Source organism: Myodes glareolus, chromosome 22 (assembly GCF_982192425.1).
Source record: "Myodes glareolus chromosome 22, mMyoGla1.1, whole genome shotgun sequence".
Taxonomy (NCBI): Eukaryota; Metazoa; Chordata; class Mammalia; order Rodentia; family Cricetidae; genus Myodes; species Myodes glareolus.
The window spans coordinates 23,723,877-23,742,204 of record NC_142047.1 but is presented as its reverse complement, the minus strand read 5'-3'; the positions used below and the strand labels follow the sequence as shown (position 1 = coordinate 23,742,204).

Sequence of the window (18,328 nt, the reverse complement as noted above, 5' to 3'; positions counted from 1 at the left end):
GAATAGAGTATAAAGCATGTTTTCTTGGTAGCAGCAATTTCTCAGGTCTGCTCTGTTTGTTTGAGGCAAGCAAGCGCTCTCATCCAAGAGAGGCTTCCTGACTCAGCTTTAGCTGCAAAACCCTGCAGTTCTTTTAAGAGGTCCTGCCACAAAACACTTAAATGGTGTTGATGAAAAGCTGAACGCATGCTTTTCGGGTTTCAGCCACAGCAGGAAAAAAGCTGCACTGTTTTAAAATGCTGGCTATGTGGGCCATCCTGCCAGGGCAGTCTCTGACTCTTTCAGGCAGGCAGTCCGACTGAGTGTCGTCTGTGAGCAGAATGCTGCAGCTTGCTTGCTGGCAGGGACCTTAACACACCACAGAGTTGTGGCAATAAAAATGACTCCAGCAGAACTACTGCCATGAGGCTGAGAAGCTAAGAAATGGGCTGGATCCAGCCGTCAAAGCCACGACATTAATCCTACCCATATTGCTTAGCAAATTAAAGACTCATGTAGTCAGAAAAAGAGAGATATACAGTAAAGAGAGAATCAAAGACAAGGAAAACGTCTAAATGGTTTACTATGTGTTAAAAATATATGCAGGCTAAAGGTTAAAGTTCTTAGGGTTAAAAAAAAAAGGAAGAAGAGCAGTTTCTAAGAAAGTAGGAAATCTTGTCTGTTTCATGCCCCAGCTCCTAAACCCTTCCTTCTATATAGTAAGAACAGGGATTCCACAGGGAGGGAACAGAAGGGACAAGACTGGAGATGCTATATACCTGACATCATCCAATCCTGGTCAGAGCTAGGAGGGAGAAGGATAGGGGAGAGGAGAGGCCCCACTCAAGTATTCTGGATGCTGGAGGAGACCAGTATCCTCATCACTGAGATCTCAATCAGGCTCCTTTCAAATACATCTGCCCTTTGTCATCCCTTGAGAACTGTGCTCCTCAGTGAGGGCTTCTGGACTCTTCGCTAGTCATCTCAGCCATAGGTAAGGTCTGGTTCATCCTTCCGCTACAGTGTCATTTTAGAAGCAAGAAATGACCACTGGAGGGGGATAGGTGACGCTAGGGGACAGAGTTGCTGAGGACAAGAACTGAATCAGGAATCAGGCTATCCTGCCCCTGGTTGCCGTGGCTGTATTACCCAAGCTAGTGACTTTCCCTCAGTGGGTCTGAGCAGAAAACACACAAAGAACATCAGAATTCTACAAAGGGGAGTCCTTTCCCTGGGATTTAATACATAAGATTCAACACTCACATACAGAAAGCGAAGGCCCTTACCTCTCTGGGGTCTCCAAGAAAATCAAGAGAACCAAACTTCTGTGGAGAAAACATCAGAGAAAGTGGGTGAGGAACTTCCCTTAGACAAAAATAGATCCTTTGAGTTTCAGCCTAAACTTTTAGGTTCTTTCTCCTGATTATTCCTTGGTGGGACCAGAATTAGAGGACCCTATGCTGTGTCCTCAGGGTCTGGGCATAAAGTGCAGAAGGATTGATAAGGGGCATCTGGTATAAAGAGACAGGGCCTGGGGACCCATTCACGGTCTCCAGGGCATGGAGAGGATGTCTGGAGCCTCTGCCTGTGATCTCCATTTTTCTTCTTTCCCCTCGTCTGCTCTCTCCAGCACAACACCCTGATGTCTCCCATGGAGAGTAGAGTTGTTACGTCAAGGTGGTGGTAGGGGGTGCACAGTATCCAGAGCAAAGATAAGTCTACAGCTGGGATGGGCAACAGAACCGCATTTTCCCCTCCACCACACCCTTGCCTTTTCCTTCCTTCCTCCTGCTGTAGGAATGCAGACAACAGCATGTGACCCGGAGCACAGTGTCCAGTGTCCAGCAGGTGCCCTGCCTGGATTGATGCAGCGATGGAACTTCCTAGTTGGTTTTTCTGTTCCTAATGTGTTCCTTCTCTACAGTCTGCTGCACGTAAGTCAGAGATCTTGGTAAAACTCTTTTAGGGAAGCTGAGTAGACCCTTAACATTACTGCTGAATTTTTTTTTTTAGCATAGTTGCCTCCCATGCATAGAGAGTATTAGTCCAGAATTCTAAGGTCTTTAACCTGCTAAGCAAGCAAACTAATTTAGAGAGAAGACTCCCACACCCTCCTTCAAATAAGCGTGGGAAGGAATGGAGATAGGTTCATTCCAGACAGTATATTTAAAGTGTCTAGATCTAGAAACATCCTAAGCTATTTGTTCCAGGATATTTTGTTTATTTGAAAATTCTTTACAAAACACTTCTTTTTCTGTTCAAGGAATCCTGAAGGCTGTTCTCATATGAGATGAGAAAACCCCAAATCCTGCCCTGAAACACATTGCATCCTGGCCTTTTCTCAGCTGTGATCAGGAAAGCATTCAGTGTACCTCATTGTTTCCCTTTTAGCTCCCCTCTGTGTGGATCATAAATGGACGGACACACAGACATCAGATTGATGTATAGATGTAGCTGGTCAATACAAGTACTGTTTATTTAGGTGAATTCATTGAAAATGCCGATGAAAAGTAAGAGGTAGATATTTAACAAACTACTGTTTTGGAGGTCTGACAAAGGTATGCTGGTAGAGATTGACTGAATGATTCCTGGATACTGAATAGACTGGAAAAGGATTAATTCAAAGTTTTAGATGCATCTCTACTAGACTGGTGAAAAAGGTGATGAACAGGATTTGGTTATGAAGATGAACTGATAGTTCAGAGATAATTTGGTCGGAATTATCTAAAGTACAATCCTAGTACTTTAACTGAGTGTCTTGGAAAAATCTAAGAAACTGTGCTACCAGTGTGCTGTGCGTTTGTTTTCTACACCAACTGACAGAAGTTGTGACACTTTTCCTTAAACGTGTTCTGCTGAATGTCTCATCCTCAAAACTCAGGTTGACAGTTATATGTGGCAATAGGGAGCATTTTATATCTTAAAATTTTGAAAACGCTAATGTTAAAGTATTGCACAACTCAAATTCTTCATCTACAACCATTTCAGGCAAGATCCTAAATCTTTATACAGCAAGATCCTAAATTCAATTACTGTAGGGTTTTCTAAGTGTAAAATCCACACACAAACAAATGATTATGGTGCTTCTGTTTAACTGCAGCGAATTCTCCAGCTCTATCTCCTAGCATTTACACTCGTGGCTAAGAATAAGGATCACCAGGTAATCGGGGCTTCCAAAGCTTTCCTTTCTTATGTATGGGAGACTTGGAGACCACACTTAGTCACAGAGTCAGTTATTCTCTAGTGAAAAAGTGCTCTTGGCTCAAGACAGTCCCCATCAGCAGACTCATCATTTGACTATTGCCACCTTCCAGAATGCTGACTTCTCACTGGTTTTACTGTAAACTGCAACCCTCACAAAGCGCAGCTGCAGGCTCCCTGAGCCTGGGCTTCCTCACTGCAGAGCTCCTTACACAGTATACCAACTCTCAAAATACTGTGTTTTGATAAAGTGTGTGTGGGGGGGTCTGTCATGTAATTTCTCATCGTGTTATTATTGGGCTTCTGATATTTGAAGTATTTCATAACAAGAAAGAAATGAAAAATATCTCAATTTAGATAGAAGGTTGACAGTTCTGTGAGACAGGAAACCGTTTAACGAAATATGAAGCCAGAACATTGCTGAACACATGAAACCTTGGGTCAGGTATACAGGGTGGGGCTTCTAGGATGGACACACCTACCATTTTCTGAGCGACCTCCAAGAGTTCATCCTCTGTCTTCTGGCGCAGGCAGTGAACCATGGTGGCTGAAGTGGTGGTTTTGCAGCCAGCAGCAGCAGCCACTTTCTGTAAGAGATTAGGGGTCAAGAGCACATCCTTTCCCTTCCTCAACGCAGAGAGTGGATTGATTCTACCATTTCCTAATTTCTAAGGCAACTGATGATTGCTGACAGAATTCTAGACCAGCAAATCCAGGAACCGAGTCCCTGGGTGTGATTCCTGTTACTGAGTAGAACACCGGCAGGATCTTATACAATCTTATGCCTCTGGTGCCTGATCAAATGGATCTAATTTCTATCCTTATAAGTACACGGAGGACTTGTTCTCAACGTCAAGTGTGGCTACAGAAACTGTTCTCACTATTTGGTTCCAGGTCCTACCTCTGGCACATTGTTGTCTTAAACAAGTCATTCATTCTTTTCATGTCTGACTTTCTCCACTCACAAATGAGGGTGATGCTCAGATGGTATGCGCAGGAGACGATTGTGTCTTATATACACTGAAATGTGGGCAGAATGGCTGGAGGTTACACATGAAGTGTAGTGTGCCCTTAAAGCTGTAGCCCTTCCTGCATAGCCATTCTCCTTCAGAAATTCCTTGAGCACCTCAGCTGAATCCCACAGCAAGAAAGACACTTAGGGTTCCTGGAAAACAGAGGACGGGGCACAGGAGCTGTCCAAGGTGACACATACCTTAGCTAAGGGTCTGGCATCTCTCCCAAACAGGCAGGGATTGAGGATCACACTGCTCTGGGAAATGGCCCTGTGGAAGAGGTTCTTGGCCAGGGGAGACAACACCTGGAAGGAAGAGAGTTTATGTTCCCAGGGCAAGCCAATAACTCACTCATCTTTACGGCTCTGTTCACATCCTCTTTTTTTTTAATTAACTTTTTTCACTTATGCCATACCAACCACAGTTTTCACTCCTTCCTCTCCTCCCCTCCCCTCTTCTTTCCCATCTACTCCCTCCCCATGCACTCCTCCTGTCCCTATTATGAAAGGAGCGGGCCTACATGGGTTTAAAGAAAGCATGACACATAAGGTTGATGAACACTTGATGCCCTTTCCCCTACACCAAAGCTGAGTGAGGTAATCCAATATGGGGAACAGGTTCACAGAAGGAAGCTAAGCACTAGGAACGGGGCTTAATCCCACTTTTAGGAGCCTTACAAACAGATCAAGCTACACAACTGTCACACACATGCAGAAGGCCTAGGTCAGTCCCATGCAGGCTTCCTAAGTACTGGTCCAGAGTTCATGAACTCCCATGTGCTCAGGTCAGCTGTCTCTGTAGATTCCCTTGCCAGGTGCTCTTTTTAACCCAGCCATTCACCTGTATTATCTGGTGCTCTGTAGAGTTAGAAACACTTACAAGAAGAGAGACACTGAAACTTCCTGCTGACTCTCCAAAGATGGTCACAGAGCCCGGGTCTCCTCCAAAGTTGGCAATGTTGTCCTGGACCCAGCGCAGTGCAGCTATCTGGTCCAAGTAACCCCAGTTCCCCCTGCTGTGTTCATCCTCTGTGCTGTAAGACAATGGTGAGTTGGAACAGCGATGCCATGGCTGTGCTCTGAACACCAGAGTTAAACTAGGGCTCTTAGTGAGTTCTCTGAACTAAGGCTGGGCTCCACATTACCAAGAGGAGCATTGCTTTGCCAACTCATCGCTACAATGATGCTCTTTGTGGTCCCTACAGTCACCCTCCAGGTACTATGTACTCAGGGGCCAACCACCATGCACACAACCTGGGTCTAAATGCTAGGGCTCATCTGAAAACAAACAGAGAAAGTCTCTAACTACAGTTGTCTCTTGCTGAAGTACATAGACCAACAGAAGAAATGAATATAGAAAAAGCTAGTGGAAAAAATAAAATTGGATCTAAAGGAAATGGGGTGGTAGGATGGGACATAAAATACAATGGTATCATGGCCATTAGATTGCATAGCCAGAAAAGACCTCGTTAGGCAGTGGTATTTGGTAGAGGTCTGAATAAAATGAATGAGTGAGTTTTGCAAGCGTTGGAAGACGGAGCTGCAGTAGGAGAAGCATGGTTACAAAGCTTTAGGGTCACAGGAACAGAAGTGCGAGTGATGCTGATGTGAGATGCAGGAGGAATGGGCGCTGTGGCCTTGGCAAAGACTTCTGTATCATTATAAGTAAGGCAGAACCATTGTGCAGAGGAATGACAGGACTTAATGTGTCTTACAGACCAGGCTCAGCCTTGTACAGAAAAGTTGTAGTATTAAAATAATAGACCAATAACCATAGATGGTTATAGTAGTATCAGTCTAGACACATGGGACTTTGACTAGGGTTGGAGCAAGGATTTGCATTGTTCATTATGGTATGCAGGTGGTTTTCCCACCAAAGGTCCAGTTCCATGCCCTAGTCTGTCTTGTGACATTATCAGGCAGTGAAGGGACCTATGACAGCTGAGACTCAGAGCAAGGCTTTTTTTGGTCTCTGCTGATACTGCCCTGGAAAGGAATTAATACAGTTCTCTGTGACCTGGTTCTCCCCAGAGAACGAGTTAATCTTTTAAAGAAACATTACTCCCCTCTCTGGGATACTTCTCCCACCATGTCATCTGTCTGCATGATCAGCTTTTATTTTTATTTATGTACCATGTAGTGACAGAGCCAAGGTCTCCCAACAATGACTCATTTGATGAGACCACACAATCTTGAGTTTTTAGCATCTCTAGCTCAAAGCTGAGGAAGTTAGGAATCTATGTAGTCTCATATCCCACCCTGTTTGTTGCAGTAACAGAAAGCACACTGACCCAGGGACAAAGGTGTAAGTAAAAATGTCGGGTATCTCACCTGAAGAAGCCCCAGATGCCCAGGCGGTACTGAATGGTCACTACAACCACATTTTCATGAGCCGAGAGGGGCAGTCCATCGTAGGTGGAGGCCCCATCCACCACTCCACCTCCATGGATCCACACCATCACCTGAACAAGGAGAGCATTGCTACACATGCATGGCTACATAAGCTACAGCTCCAGCCTCGGGAGTTCTGGGGAAGAGTGGCACTGGGTGTTTCTATGGCATCTCTGCGAATGGGTAGTGGTGCGACACATCTATAAGTCTTCTGATTAGCAAAGAGTCCTATGGGGTTTCCAGGACATATCTAGAAAGGGCCAGATGGGATGGATGCTCCGGTTTATCTTGGATCCTTGAGGAATTCATCACCACTTGGTCTCTTGTATTTAACTTGTTTGAAAAGGGAATGAACTGCTAGGGGCTTTGCAGGGGCTGAGGATTTATCCTGAGTGGAACCACATGATCGTTCTGCAAGCACCAAAACAATGATCAATGGGGACTTAGGATGCTCGAACCTTGCACTTGAGTTTGCTTTGGGATGTCACTGTGGACCTTAAAACGTGAGAATGTATGAATTTGTGGGTTTCTATGAGCAATAGAATTTCCACGTGCTAACAGGCTGGCGGGGCTGGACTATTGGATTTGTATATGAAGAAACTCCTGAGAAAAGTCTGAGAGACTTAAAATAACTGAGGGACTGGAACCCTGTTTTCTCCTTCGGAGCTGGACTTGTGGTGGTATCACTGTGTTCCCCCTCTAGTCCTTAGAACATTCAGAAGAGGGAGGCAGGGCATTCTCCAGCAGGGGTATGGGTCTGTTCAAATGTACACATTCAAGTGTATGTCTATGTTCAAATGTGGACTCATGGAGGTCAGTGGCCAGCCTTAGGTCCTGTCTTAGGCACCCTGCTCATTGTTGTTAGGCGAGGCAGGGTCCCTTCAGCAGGATCTAGGACTTGGCACCTCTGCTGAGCTAATGACCACTGGGCTCTAGGGAACCACCCATCTCTTTTCCCTGCCCAGAGATGACAGATCCTGCTTTCTGCTAGGTTCTGGGAATCAAACTCAGGTCCTGAAGTTCTTCTCAGACTACAATAGCTTCCTGTCCTCAAATTCCAAAACATCTCATTCCCATGGTCCTTCTAGGAATCATTTCTGCATATTAAAATGCATGTTATTTTATAACCCAATTAAAGAAATTTTCTATGAAAACTTCAAATCTAACGAGAAAATTGTGTTTTGTTTCTAATATAACATTCGTGTTAGTCTGACTGTTATTACAAATAATTTCTTAATTGTCATATTTGTCAAATTGCAAATTCTTAAGAGTCAAAGAAATTTATTTATACACTAGCAGTATCTACTGTAGCTCCCTATATATTGGGACTATACTGAATACATTAACTCAAATCTATTCAAATTTTAAAAGGTTGATCACCTGGATTGCTCATTTTTCTCTTGCATTCAACATTGAGTTTCATGAAAATTAGCCTATACCTACTGTGGAGGTCAAATTCTCACCAGAATAATCATGGCTAGTCATTATTACTGGTCACATTACTTTTAGTGTGAGAAAACTTGGAAGATTCAGGTGGGCATCTCAGAGGCGGGGCAACCTCCACCAAGGTCTGCTCTCACTGGGCTTGTGAATCAGTTCTTGTCTATACTACTCCTGCCAGCAGCTTCCCTCATCCCCTTCCAGTGCATGGAAGAGGCCGATGCTGGAATCCGCAGATCAGGACCAGTGGTCCCCAGGCTTACCGGCAGCCTCATGCTCTTAGTCAAGTCAGCAGGAGTATAAATGTTTAGGTAGAGACAGTCTTCAGAAAACTGGAGAGGGATGCTCTCCTTTCTGTTGGTAAAAAGCGATGAGAGCAGCTTCCCTGCCGCTGGGTCTTGGGAGCACCTGGGAAGGAACGAGGACACCCAAATTGCACCAGATTGACACTGGACATGTTGTCTGAGGCCCAACCTGCTTGTGCTGGTGGTTTGAGCTTACTGATGGAGGATTAGTGATTAAGGCGGTTTCTATGGCTCCTTAAGGGAACCCCATGGATCTATAAATGCCTCCTAACTCTGAACAGGGAGAATGAAGTGGCACTTCTTCCTGTCTCAGGGCTTTGGATAAATTCCACATCTTCAGCCTGGGGAAGTTTCCCAAGACCACCAAAAACAAGTAGCATAATATTCTTCAGAATGGGAAGAGAAATTCAGAGTTCAAAATGGGTGAAGAGATCAGCTTCACTGGTATTTAGAGACATGCAGCACCCAATTTTTATTGTTGTGATTGTTACTGTGTTTCTCAACAGAAAAAAAAAAACATTCTTTCAGTGAATTTATTATCTGGGAATGGTTTGCTAGATGACATTTTTATATTTATATGGAAAGTGAAATTTCCATATATATGGGAATTTCTTTTACTTTTATTTTATATTATTTAGTTTTACTCTAAGTCCCTGGGCTATCTAGTCTTTGGTTCTTGGCCACCCAATCAGTGTCGGTTATGAGTTCCATCTCATGGAGTGTGTCTTAAATCAAACCAGACCTTGGTTCATCACTCCTATAAGCTTTGTGTTACTTTTGCACCAAAATGTCCTTCTGCCAGATTGCCATTGTAAGGTGGAATGGTTTATAGCTGGGCTGGTGTTTACTCTTATCCTTTGAGAGGGTGCAGAGGACCTTCCATCCCAGGACACTAGTCTGACGGCATGAGGGCTCTATGTAGGCACCAGTTCAACTTGTCCACGTTCAGTGAGTTATGTCGGTGTTGTCCTCAGGAACTGGGCGGCTCTGCTGTCAGTGTGTGGAGAGCAAAAGCAGCCTGGGTTGTTTTGCAGTTCACTAGGGACCCTCTTAGACAACAGCTAGAATAGATGGAACCCATTTCTGGAACAGGAGTCTGTATTTGGTTATGAGAGATGTCTAGTTGGAGCTCTGTCTCTCTTGATATTTGGCAGTTTCACTTAGAATGCCTTATATGTATGTACATGAAGAAGCTTCTACTCTATTAGGTTTCCATACTGCTCCTCAAATGGAGCCATAATAGGGCTTCCAGTTTTGCTTGTGTGGAGTTCCTGTGTGTGTGAACATGTGTTTCTCTTTATCGATAGGTGTTACACTTTTTCTTTGGCTCCTTTTCTTCTGTTTGTTTGGTCCTATTCTGTAGAGGGCTGCTTTTGAACTACATAGAAACTCTGGGCAAGGGAGACTTAAGGTAGCATTTTTTTGCTGATAGGCTTGGCAAACCAAGTTGGGAGGAGGCAAACCTCTCCCATCAGTAGAGCGCCTTGCCAATGGTCAGTCCTTGCGAACACAGATGTGCACTGTAGTTCAAAGGCTCTGATGAGGTTGTGGTTTGTCTTCTGATGAGGTGTTTTTACATACTATATTACAGCCAGAGTTTTTCCCATAACAACGAACTTTTGGTTTAGATTAGCTAGGGCATGAAGCTCTTGAAATTATTTGCAACCAAGTGACTAGTCTATGCAACTATTTTCATTTATTATGGGAACCTAGTTTGAATCATGATTTGAGTATTATAGAAAGAGCACTGGTTTTGCAATAAAGTATGCAGTTGTATCTCCCACTCTGCATCCCATGTGTCCTGATTTCTGCAGCACTACCCAGGGTCATCCATAACCAAGGAAGTTGGGGAAGGGTCCCCCAACACTATTCCAATTTGTTGTTTCTGTTTTTATCTTTCTGTACTTTATTATTATTCCTTAGATGTCTGTTTGTTTTCTAACAAGGGACAGAAAAGATATGCATCCAAAGGAAAAAGGAGGTGTGGAGGAGTTGGGAGGAGTTAGAAGAAGGGAAACCATAATCAGGATATATTATATAAAAGTCTATTTTCAATAATAGAAAAAAGTGGTTAAAATTTAAAAGAAAGTATAGCCAATCATAAAATCTTTTTGACTCATCCTTCCACCACACTGAGACAGACATCTCCACTTTAAAAGACCCAGGTTCACCCCAGTGACTTACATAGGCGGGTAGGAGGTGGCATTCTTCACGAAGCTCCAGGGCTCTGCAGGTTGTGGTGGAGCAAACCTCAGGGAACCAAGAGGGGGCTTGGCAAAGGGGACTCCCAGGAAGACGGCCACAGGCTGTGGGAATCCTTCTAAGCTGACATACTTCCCCAGAACTTTGCCTTGAACAGTGTTCACTATGGGTGGTGAGGATGGGTGCCCTGTTGGATATGGAGAAAATGAGGAAACATCAGACCTGGATTCCAGGTAGGCTTTGTCGCTTTCTGGGCATGTGACCTTGAGGAAGTCTCCTCAGTCCTACAAGGTTCCACTTCATCCTATAAGGATAAGAACAACTTTTTCCTAACAGAGAAATGATAAGAGGAGGAGACTGGATTGGTTGTTTCAAATCATCCAGTCACATTTGTTTAAAAACACACACACACAATCAAATAAACACATCAGAAATGAACCAGACATTGTCTGCTCTCTTAGAAACCCGTGGGAATGTTCACTTATGAGGCCCTCAGTGCTGAGCCGCTTGCTGGGTGAGAGGAGGAACAGAGGTTAGCCACCAGCCTTGTGAGCTGTTCTCAGAGGCAGAGGAACAGAAGACACACGTCAGCTAATTAAGGTAAAACAGAGGTGGTGACTTGGAAGAGGAACAGAAAGGGGCTGGAACAGCTTTAAGGACTGAGGCCTTCTGAATGATGTCATCGCAGAGGACCTGGGACTTTCCATCAAGGGAAGAATGAATTAGGAAAGATGAAGAGTCATGGTCCAGCTTCAATACACAGGGAAGAGAACTGGAAACAGTGTGACATGAAGCCTTTCCGGGCAGGGCAAATGGCATACAGACACCACCAGGTGCAGTCTGAAAGGATGGATGGTGATCTCGGAAAAGCAGGTGCATGTCAGGGAAGACACTAATACCTGCCTAATGATTAGGTTTCATTTAGCGGTCAAGAATAACCAACACAAACGGTTCTAGAACATTCTTCTTGGACCTCTGAGCATGATCATTAAAAGGCATCAGGAACTGGTGTAACATTGGCTCCATTCTTGCTCAGCCAGCAGACAGTCCCTCGTCTCCCTGAAGCTTCACACCGGTCCTTACTCTACCTGCTGTGGGACTTGAATGAACAAACCCCATCCTCCTTCCAAAGACCAAAGGATACGTCACATTGGTCATGGCCACCTCTGACATCTCTTGTTTACACTCAGATGCACAATTTCCTAGGATGTCCTTCATAGGACATGACCTTACCCTCTAATTCTTCATTTAGACCCTCTTGGGTACAGACAACATGCAAACATCTCTCTTAGAACATACAGACATAGAAGAAGAGCATCTTGATTTGATAACTCAAAAGTAGACAATAAAACTTGAAGTCTTTGAGTGAATCTTGCTTTTATCACCCTACCAGTAATTAGTTCAATGCTATGCAGATTAAATGGCATTCAATGCCATTACAAATAACATTAAGACAAACTTTCTAGCAAAAATGTACAGATTATCTCCAATTTAAGATTATTTAATTAAAATTTTTGGTTTATGAATATTCATACATGGGTACTGTATTACATAATTTCTACTCCCCACTCCCCTCAAATCTTTCCATGTCCTCATTCTCTTTCAAGTTGATTTCCCCTTTGGCTTTAACTACTATACTACTATTGCACACCAAACACACACCCCCACACACACACAATTTACTGAGTTTATTTTGTGTTACTTTTATGTGCTTGTGTTTAGGTTTGACCATTTGGGATTACATAACCCATCAAGGGGCTTGTCCCAGGTAAAAACTGATTCTTCCTCTATTAGTCAGGGTTCACTAGAGTCACAGAATTTATGGAATTAATCTCTCTCTTTATATGTGTGTGTGTGTGTGTGTGTGTGTGTGTGTGTGTGTGTGTGTGTAAACATATATGCACTGGCTGCAACCTATGAATCAGTGAACATCTGGCCATTTCTCCCTTCAAACAAACTGATTGACCTTATACACTGCCCCAAGTTTTGCCCACTGTGGAGATTTCCCTTCATCAAGCAATATCTTACAAGGTTGCCCCAGATAGCGGCTGTAATGCTGCAGCTGTCCACTTCTGGGTGGTGCCTGCATAGCGTGCAGAACCCTCAGCAAACCAACCCTAGTCTTCTCTTCCTCAGTCAACCACGCATAGATGCGGATGAGGGAGACATCACAAGGTCCCACTTCTAGCTGAGGATCTCTTGGAATCTGAGGACTGTTAGAGGAGGAGTAGCCAGGTTTCTTCAGCAATATGAATCCTAAGAGGCTGCTACGCACGCTCCAGGAAAAGGTCCCACCCCCAGGTATGTACTGGCAGTAGTTAACGGGACCTAGTGGAACTTTTTTTTTTTTTTTAAAGTAGATGAGTCTGGGAAGGAAAAAGTTTACGGTAATAGGAAAGAAGAAAATGGATAAGATATGGAGTCTACCTAAACACATTATATATGCATGCATGAAAATCTCAAATAGTAAAAATGAGGGCCAGAAGTCCTCAACCCTACACAAAGAACTACAGGAAACTAAGAAATTCTCAGAGCGAGAGAAATAGTCTCTCCATAGGACAGGCACACCAGTTGGTTATTAAATACCAAATGGTCAACTCTGAAAACATACACACAGGTAATATTATACAGATTGATCTCATTGTATTTATGTATACAGGTGTGTGTGTGTGTGTGTGTGTGTGTGTGTGTGTGTAGAACAACAATTAACAAAAAAAGAGACTATGAATTTGAAAAGAAACAAAGAGAGTTATATAGTATAATTTCAGGGAGAAAAGAGAAAGGAGAAACATAATAATTACAGTCTCAAAAAATAAAAGAAATATTTTTAAATGAAATAAAATGGAACATGTCCATGTCTTGATTTACTAATAACAAATCTCGTGTTTATTTCCTTTGCCTTTAGGTCACCATCCCACTGAGATGACTTTCTCACCAAGGATGTGTGTTGAAATGTCCATGGGTATTAGCATTGCTACTTTGTGTGAATCCAAGGCATCTATACTAGAATGCCACTTTATAATTAGGGGAAAGAATTAAGAAGAGATCTGGAGACATTTCAGTGCTGGAAAGTGGGCAGTAGTGGGCAGCCAGTTATCCGTTTGAAAATGAGAGTCCACATCGTGACTCACGCATCTGAGCAGAACAATGCGGACGAGTCAGAAAGATTTAAAACTTTACACTGGAGAGAGCTAATGTGAGACTGAGAACCATAGCAGGAGAAGGAAGCACACAGCACTAGGGACCCAAGGAAGAAGGGGAAAGAGGGTAAAGTCTGGGCTGCAATCACTAGGTGTGGCCTGTGTCAACTCAAGATAATTAGCCACCCAACCTAGGTGTGTAGAAACTAAGATTGGTCCGAGTAGTAAAGAGGACATATGAGACAGAGGCATGAATGGGGCTACAGACGCTGCCAGCTATGGAGTAAGGAAAGTGTGCATATATCTTGACCACCTAGCGTATGGCAGATGTACTTGCCAAATCTTTCACTGTTTTTTTTTTTTAACCAAACCCCTGATAGTAGCAGCTATCAAGACCATGTTAGAGATGAGGAATCAGGAATCACAAGCCACCCGGCTGACCTCCCAGAAGATGGAAATGAGGAGGTCATTGCCATGGAACACAGCAGCACAGCAATGTTCAACTCCAGATCGGAACCCTTTCTCATCCTGCTTCACACTCTGCTCCCAGACTCTCAAGATGCCACACAGCCAGACAGAAGACAAGGTCTTGAAGTGTCAGCACTACCACTGCCCTTAATGGGGCAGCACGGTGGTAGATCCTGCAGCCAGAGACAGAGCTGGGCATGATTCCAGAACACCTTGGGTGAGAACTTTCCCCTGGAAACCTCAGGACCCCTCCACAGAGTGACACAGATGGCTGCCAAAGCCCCACATTGGATCCCTGCACTGGCCATGGATATGATTTCTATACCTGTTGCTTTGGCATTTGGATCTCTGTATATTGGGGTGAACTGTCACTTTTGGGGTCCAACCACTGCAGACACATACTGGGTCTCCTACCCTGGGCTATCAAAACTGTCTTGATTATTTAAAACTAGGTACCAGAAAACCAAGCCCAGCCTTTACATTTCTGAACTCCTTGAAACAGCCCTAACCAGTCAAGCAGACACCACTGTTCTCTCCTTCCTTCCTGCTTTCCAGGATAAACCACAACAAAGACCTTGGCCACCAGTTTCCACTCTGCCCTGGCCTTCTGACCGCAGGGCTTCCCTCCTGCTCCACCACATTGGTGTGTACTTTTCTCAGTAATAATAAATCATCTCTTCAATGGCCAGCTGCTCTTGGTATGATTTTACATGCCAAGTTATCTGTGAGTCTACTGCATTTTAAGTTAGCCCCTTTCTTTATCTCCTCTAGAGCAGGCTGCATCCTGGACGGCTATGGACACAACCGCTCATTTCACCTTCACACAGTTAAATGAGGAAGGTGTTGTTGCCCCTATGTTAGAAACATAGTGGCCTGGGCTGTAAAATGTAGTACTTTACCCAAGAACACACAGCTCCAGACACAAGCTAGGATGCACCCCTGCTTTTTGCTTCTATTGTTTATGCTTCCATTATTTTGGTTAGCTTTTTCTCCATGCCCCACGAGACCTAGACAAGGAATAGGAAGTAAATTATTAACTCCTCCTGTAGAGGCAGGAGGTTATGTAGGGCCTCCTGTGCCCCTGATCTAGAATTAAGAGCCTTAGAATATGTGTCCCCTCTGCATCTAGAAGGTTTGAAATAACAAAGACAAGCACCTCAAAAAAAAAAAAAAAAAAAAAACTAGGCCTGTTTTGCCATTCCCCACATACAGCTCCATAAACAAGTGCCCAAGAGAATTTCAAATGTACACTTAGGGCTTTTATCCAAGAGTACTTACTCACCCTGAGTCAGGCAAGCAGTGAGAGAGATCAGGATCAAAGCACAGAGCCACATCATGGAAGCACAGTACCTCAGCGGTGCAGTGAGGTGTCTGGTGCTTGGAGAGAAAGCACTGATCCTGCCCACAGCTAAATACCAGCCCTGGAAGTCCTGCCTACTCTGCCAATTTGCAGAAAACAACCAAAATAAAAATCCCTAAGAGCTCTCTGGGCCTCTAGTGGGACCTCTTAGCCACACCCACCCAGAGTTCGCTCTCTCTTTTTTGCACAGTCATTGCCCAACCCTCAGATAACAGAGGTCCATAAACTAACCCAAGGACTTCTTACATAAGCTTTCTCCCTGTGACAGCCAAACCTCAGTGCTGTGAGCCTCCCAGAGGCAGAGACTAGCTTAGCAGGCAGGCCTTCAGGCAGAGCAAGCTTTGGTCTGGCATTCCCAGAAAGAGATGGGAGATTTTAGAGCAACTCAAGGCCTCTGAACACCTCAGCTCCAAGATTTGGATATGTGGTTTAACATTCTTGCATCTGTATTTCCTAGAGTTCTAAAATTTCATGCTTGGAAGCAACCTTAAACACTCCCCTATCTCCTTTACTGTCTGAGTTGCCTTTAATGTTTCTGTCAAGAGCTCCAGTGCGCTAGTGCCCACCACCTTGTGAGAGAACACAGTACCTTGTCAAGCAGGTATTTGAGGACGAACCAATCCATCCCTTTGTGTTCTAATCACTGTGCATCCAATTATCTATTTGCTCATTCTTAAGTATTTGCTAAAATGTCTGACATTTCCTTCCACAGGAAAGAAACTGGGGAAGTAAAAGCTACATCTAGCTGCTGAGGAGGTTGTGGGCTTAGTCTTTTGGGTGGAAGATTGTATCTTTTCCGCTTTCTGCACGTAGTAGTGAAAATAAATCAAGAAACGCAGCATTTTTTTCTAATGCTTTAGGTGTTATAAATAAGCTTTGCGCTAAGGATTCTGAGCTCTACAATGTCTTTTGAAAGGTTCTTTTCAAGTCACAGTGTAGCAGCATTTCATCTGTAATTTAATAAAGAAAGCTTGACTGAAGATCAGAGAGCTAAACAGCCCACTGGTCAACCTTACAGATCAGGCAATGGTAACACACCTTTAATCCCAGTAGCCACATTAGTCTGCCATAGAAACCAGCAGTGCATGCCTATTATCCCAGTGGTGTCCGCCTTAAATCCCATCTCTAGAGAGGAATATAGAACGGGAGGAGACAGCTCTCACAATATCGTTCTGAGATTCCTGGAGGCAGGATCACCATTTTCAGACTGAAGTTGATGTAAGGGCCAGCGGCTGGCTGCTTTGTTTTTCTGGTATTCGAGTTGAACCCCAGTTTCTTCTGTGGATTTTTATTAATTATGCTTCATGACGGGTTTACTATGGCCTTTTCTTAGCCGTGTCATTAGAGTTTTCCTTATTTCCGCTGCCCACTCTCCACTTCATACTCCACCCCATCATTATTGCTAGTTCTCTTATTTTCCCCAGCTAGTCTCCTCTTCTGCCTGATTCCCCAAGTTCTCTGCCTTAATCACCGTGCCTTTTTGCCCCAAATTAGCAACAGATGTATCATATGACCTTTGGAAATGTACAACTCCTTGGTAAATAGCCCAAACATTTTATTTTCTACTATAGAGACATATCCTCATTCATATTTGTAGCTGCTTTATTCACAATAGCTAGGATATGGAAAGAGATTATATTCCATCAGTTGATAAATAAATAATGAAAATGTGATACCTAAATATGATAGACTTTTACTCAGCTATAAAAATAAAATGAAATTTTCAGGTAAATGAATGAAGCAGAAAATAACCATTCTGAGTGAGGTAACCCAGACCCAGAATGATAAAGTTCATATGTTATCACTCATTATATATCTTAGTGTCAACGTTTTAGATTTCTGTGTTTAATTTTGACTCCCTATAAAATTCAGAAAAGTACCATTTGTGGGAGAGAGAAGGAAGATCTTAGTAGGAGAGGAGATAGTAAAACAACAGGTAATATGGGTTAGGGGAGGGGAATAAAGAGAGGGGATTAAGTGAGGAGAAGAATGGAGGATAGGGTAAAGGGAAAATTGGGAGTAGTGGTATTAATAACAAAGATTTTTGACAAGTAAATATTTTATGATATATATCTATATTCATATAAAATATATTAATTGAAGTTACTCTACATAGAGACTAGCACTCCTCTTAGAAGCAATAATTTACCAAACAAAAACCCAATTCCAGGTAAGGGATTCCTCCACTAAAGTTGTAAGTCAAGAGTGTCTAGGAGAACCCCAAAACAGTACAGGTTCTTGCCACTGCTCTGGTAGCCCAACAAAAATTGACAACAAGACCCTGTTACTAAAAACACCACACACACATTCATTGATCACAAGGCAGGAAAAATCAAGTTGGTACTAAGCAGGAAGCTGCCACTCTACTGGCTTGCTTTGATGGTATTAGACAGTCTTACATATTAATGAACCCTGTGACCTACAATAATGACCCATAGAGTCAATAGTGGCATAAATGTTACGGGAGTTACCAACTGCCTTCTCATCGAATTTAAAGTCTGCTGCACAGGAGGGAACTCGTACCTGCTACTCTAAATCTGAGCAAAATCCCATGATTGGGGAGCTCATAGGCACTGAGGGTGGTCCTATTACTATTATCTGATGAATGGAAATAATATCAAACTGCCTTCTAATGTATCTTTCCTTTGAATGTTGTTCAGTTTTATTTTGTGTCTATAAGGTTTTTGTCTGAATGCTGTTCTGTGCATCATGTGCCTGCAGTGCCTGTGGAGGCCAGAAGAGGACACAGACTCTCTGGAACTGAAGTTACAGGTTCTTGTCTATGTGTGGCTGCTGGGAGCTGATCACAGGTCCCAGCAACAAGTGCAAT

General features: G+C 43.5%; 1 protein-coding gene across 1 annotated transcript in view; it reads right to left on the bottom strand.

The window, feature by feature from the left end:
* The window catches only part of LOC125397964 (liver carboxylesterase 1-like), a 30,224-nt gene extending 14,562 nt beyond the window's left edge, over positions 1-15,662 (bottom strand). The window contains exons 1-8 of the mRNA XM_087900429.1: positions 15,421-15,662; positions 10,513-10,717; positions 8,287-8,431; positions 6,524-6,654; positions 5,073-5,226; positions 4,394-4,498; positions 3,663-3,767; positions 1,266-1,304 (exon numbers count right to left, since the gene is read on the bottom strand). Of these exons, the coding sequence (XP_087756555.1) occupies positions 1,266-1,304; positions 3,663-3,767; positions 4,394-4,498; positions 5,073-5,226; positions 6,524-6,654; positions 8,287-8,431; positions 10,513-10,717; positions 15,421-15,475 (939 nt within the window). The 5' untranslated portion in view covers positions 15,476-15,662. The remainder of the gene's footprint in view (positions 1-1,265; positions 1,305-3,662; positions 3,768-4,393; positions 4,499-5,072; positions 5,227-6,523; positions 6,655-8,286; positions 8,432-10,512; positions 10,718-15,420) is intronic.
* Positions 15,663-18,328: the final 2,666 nt, after the last annotated feature.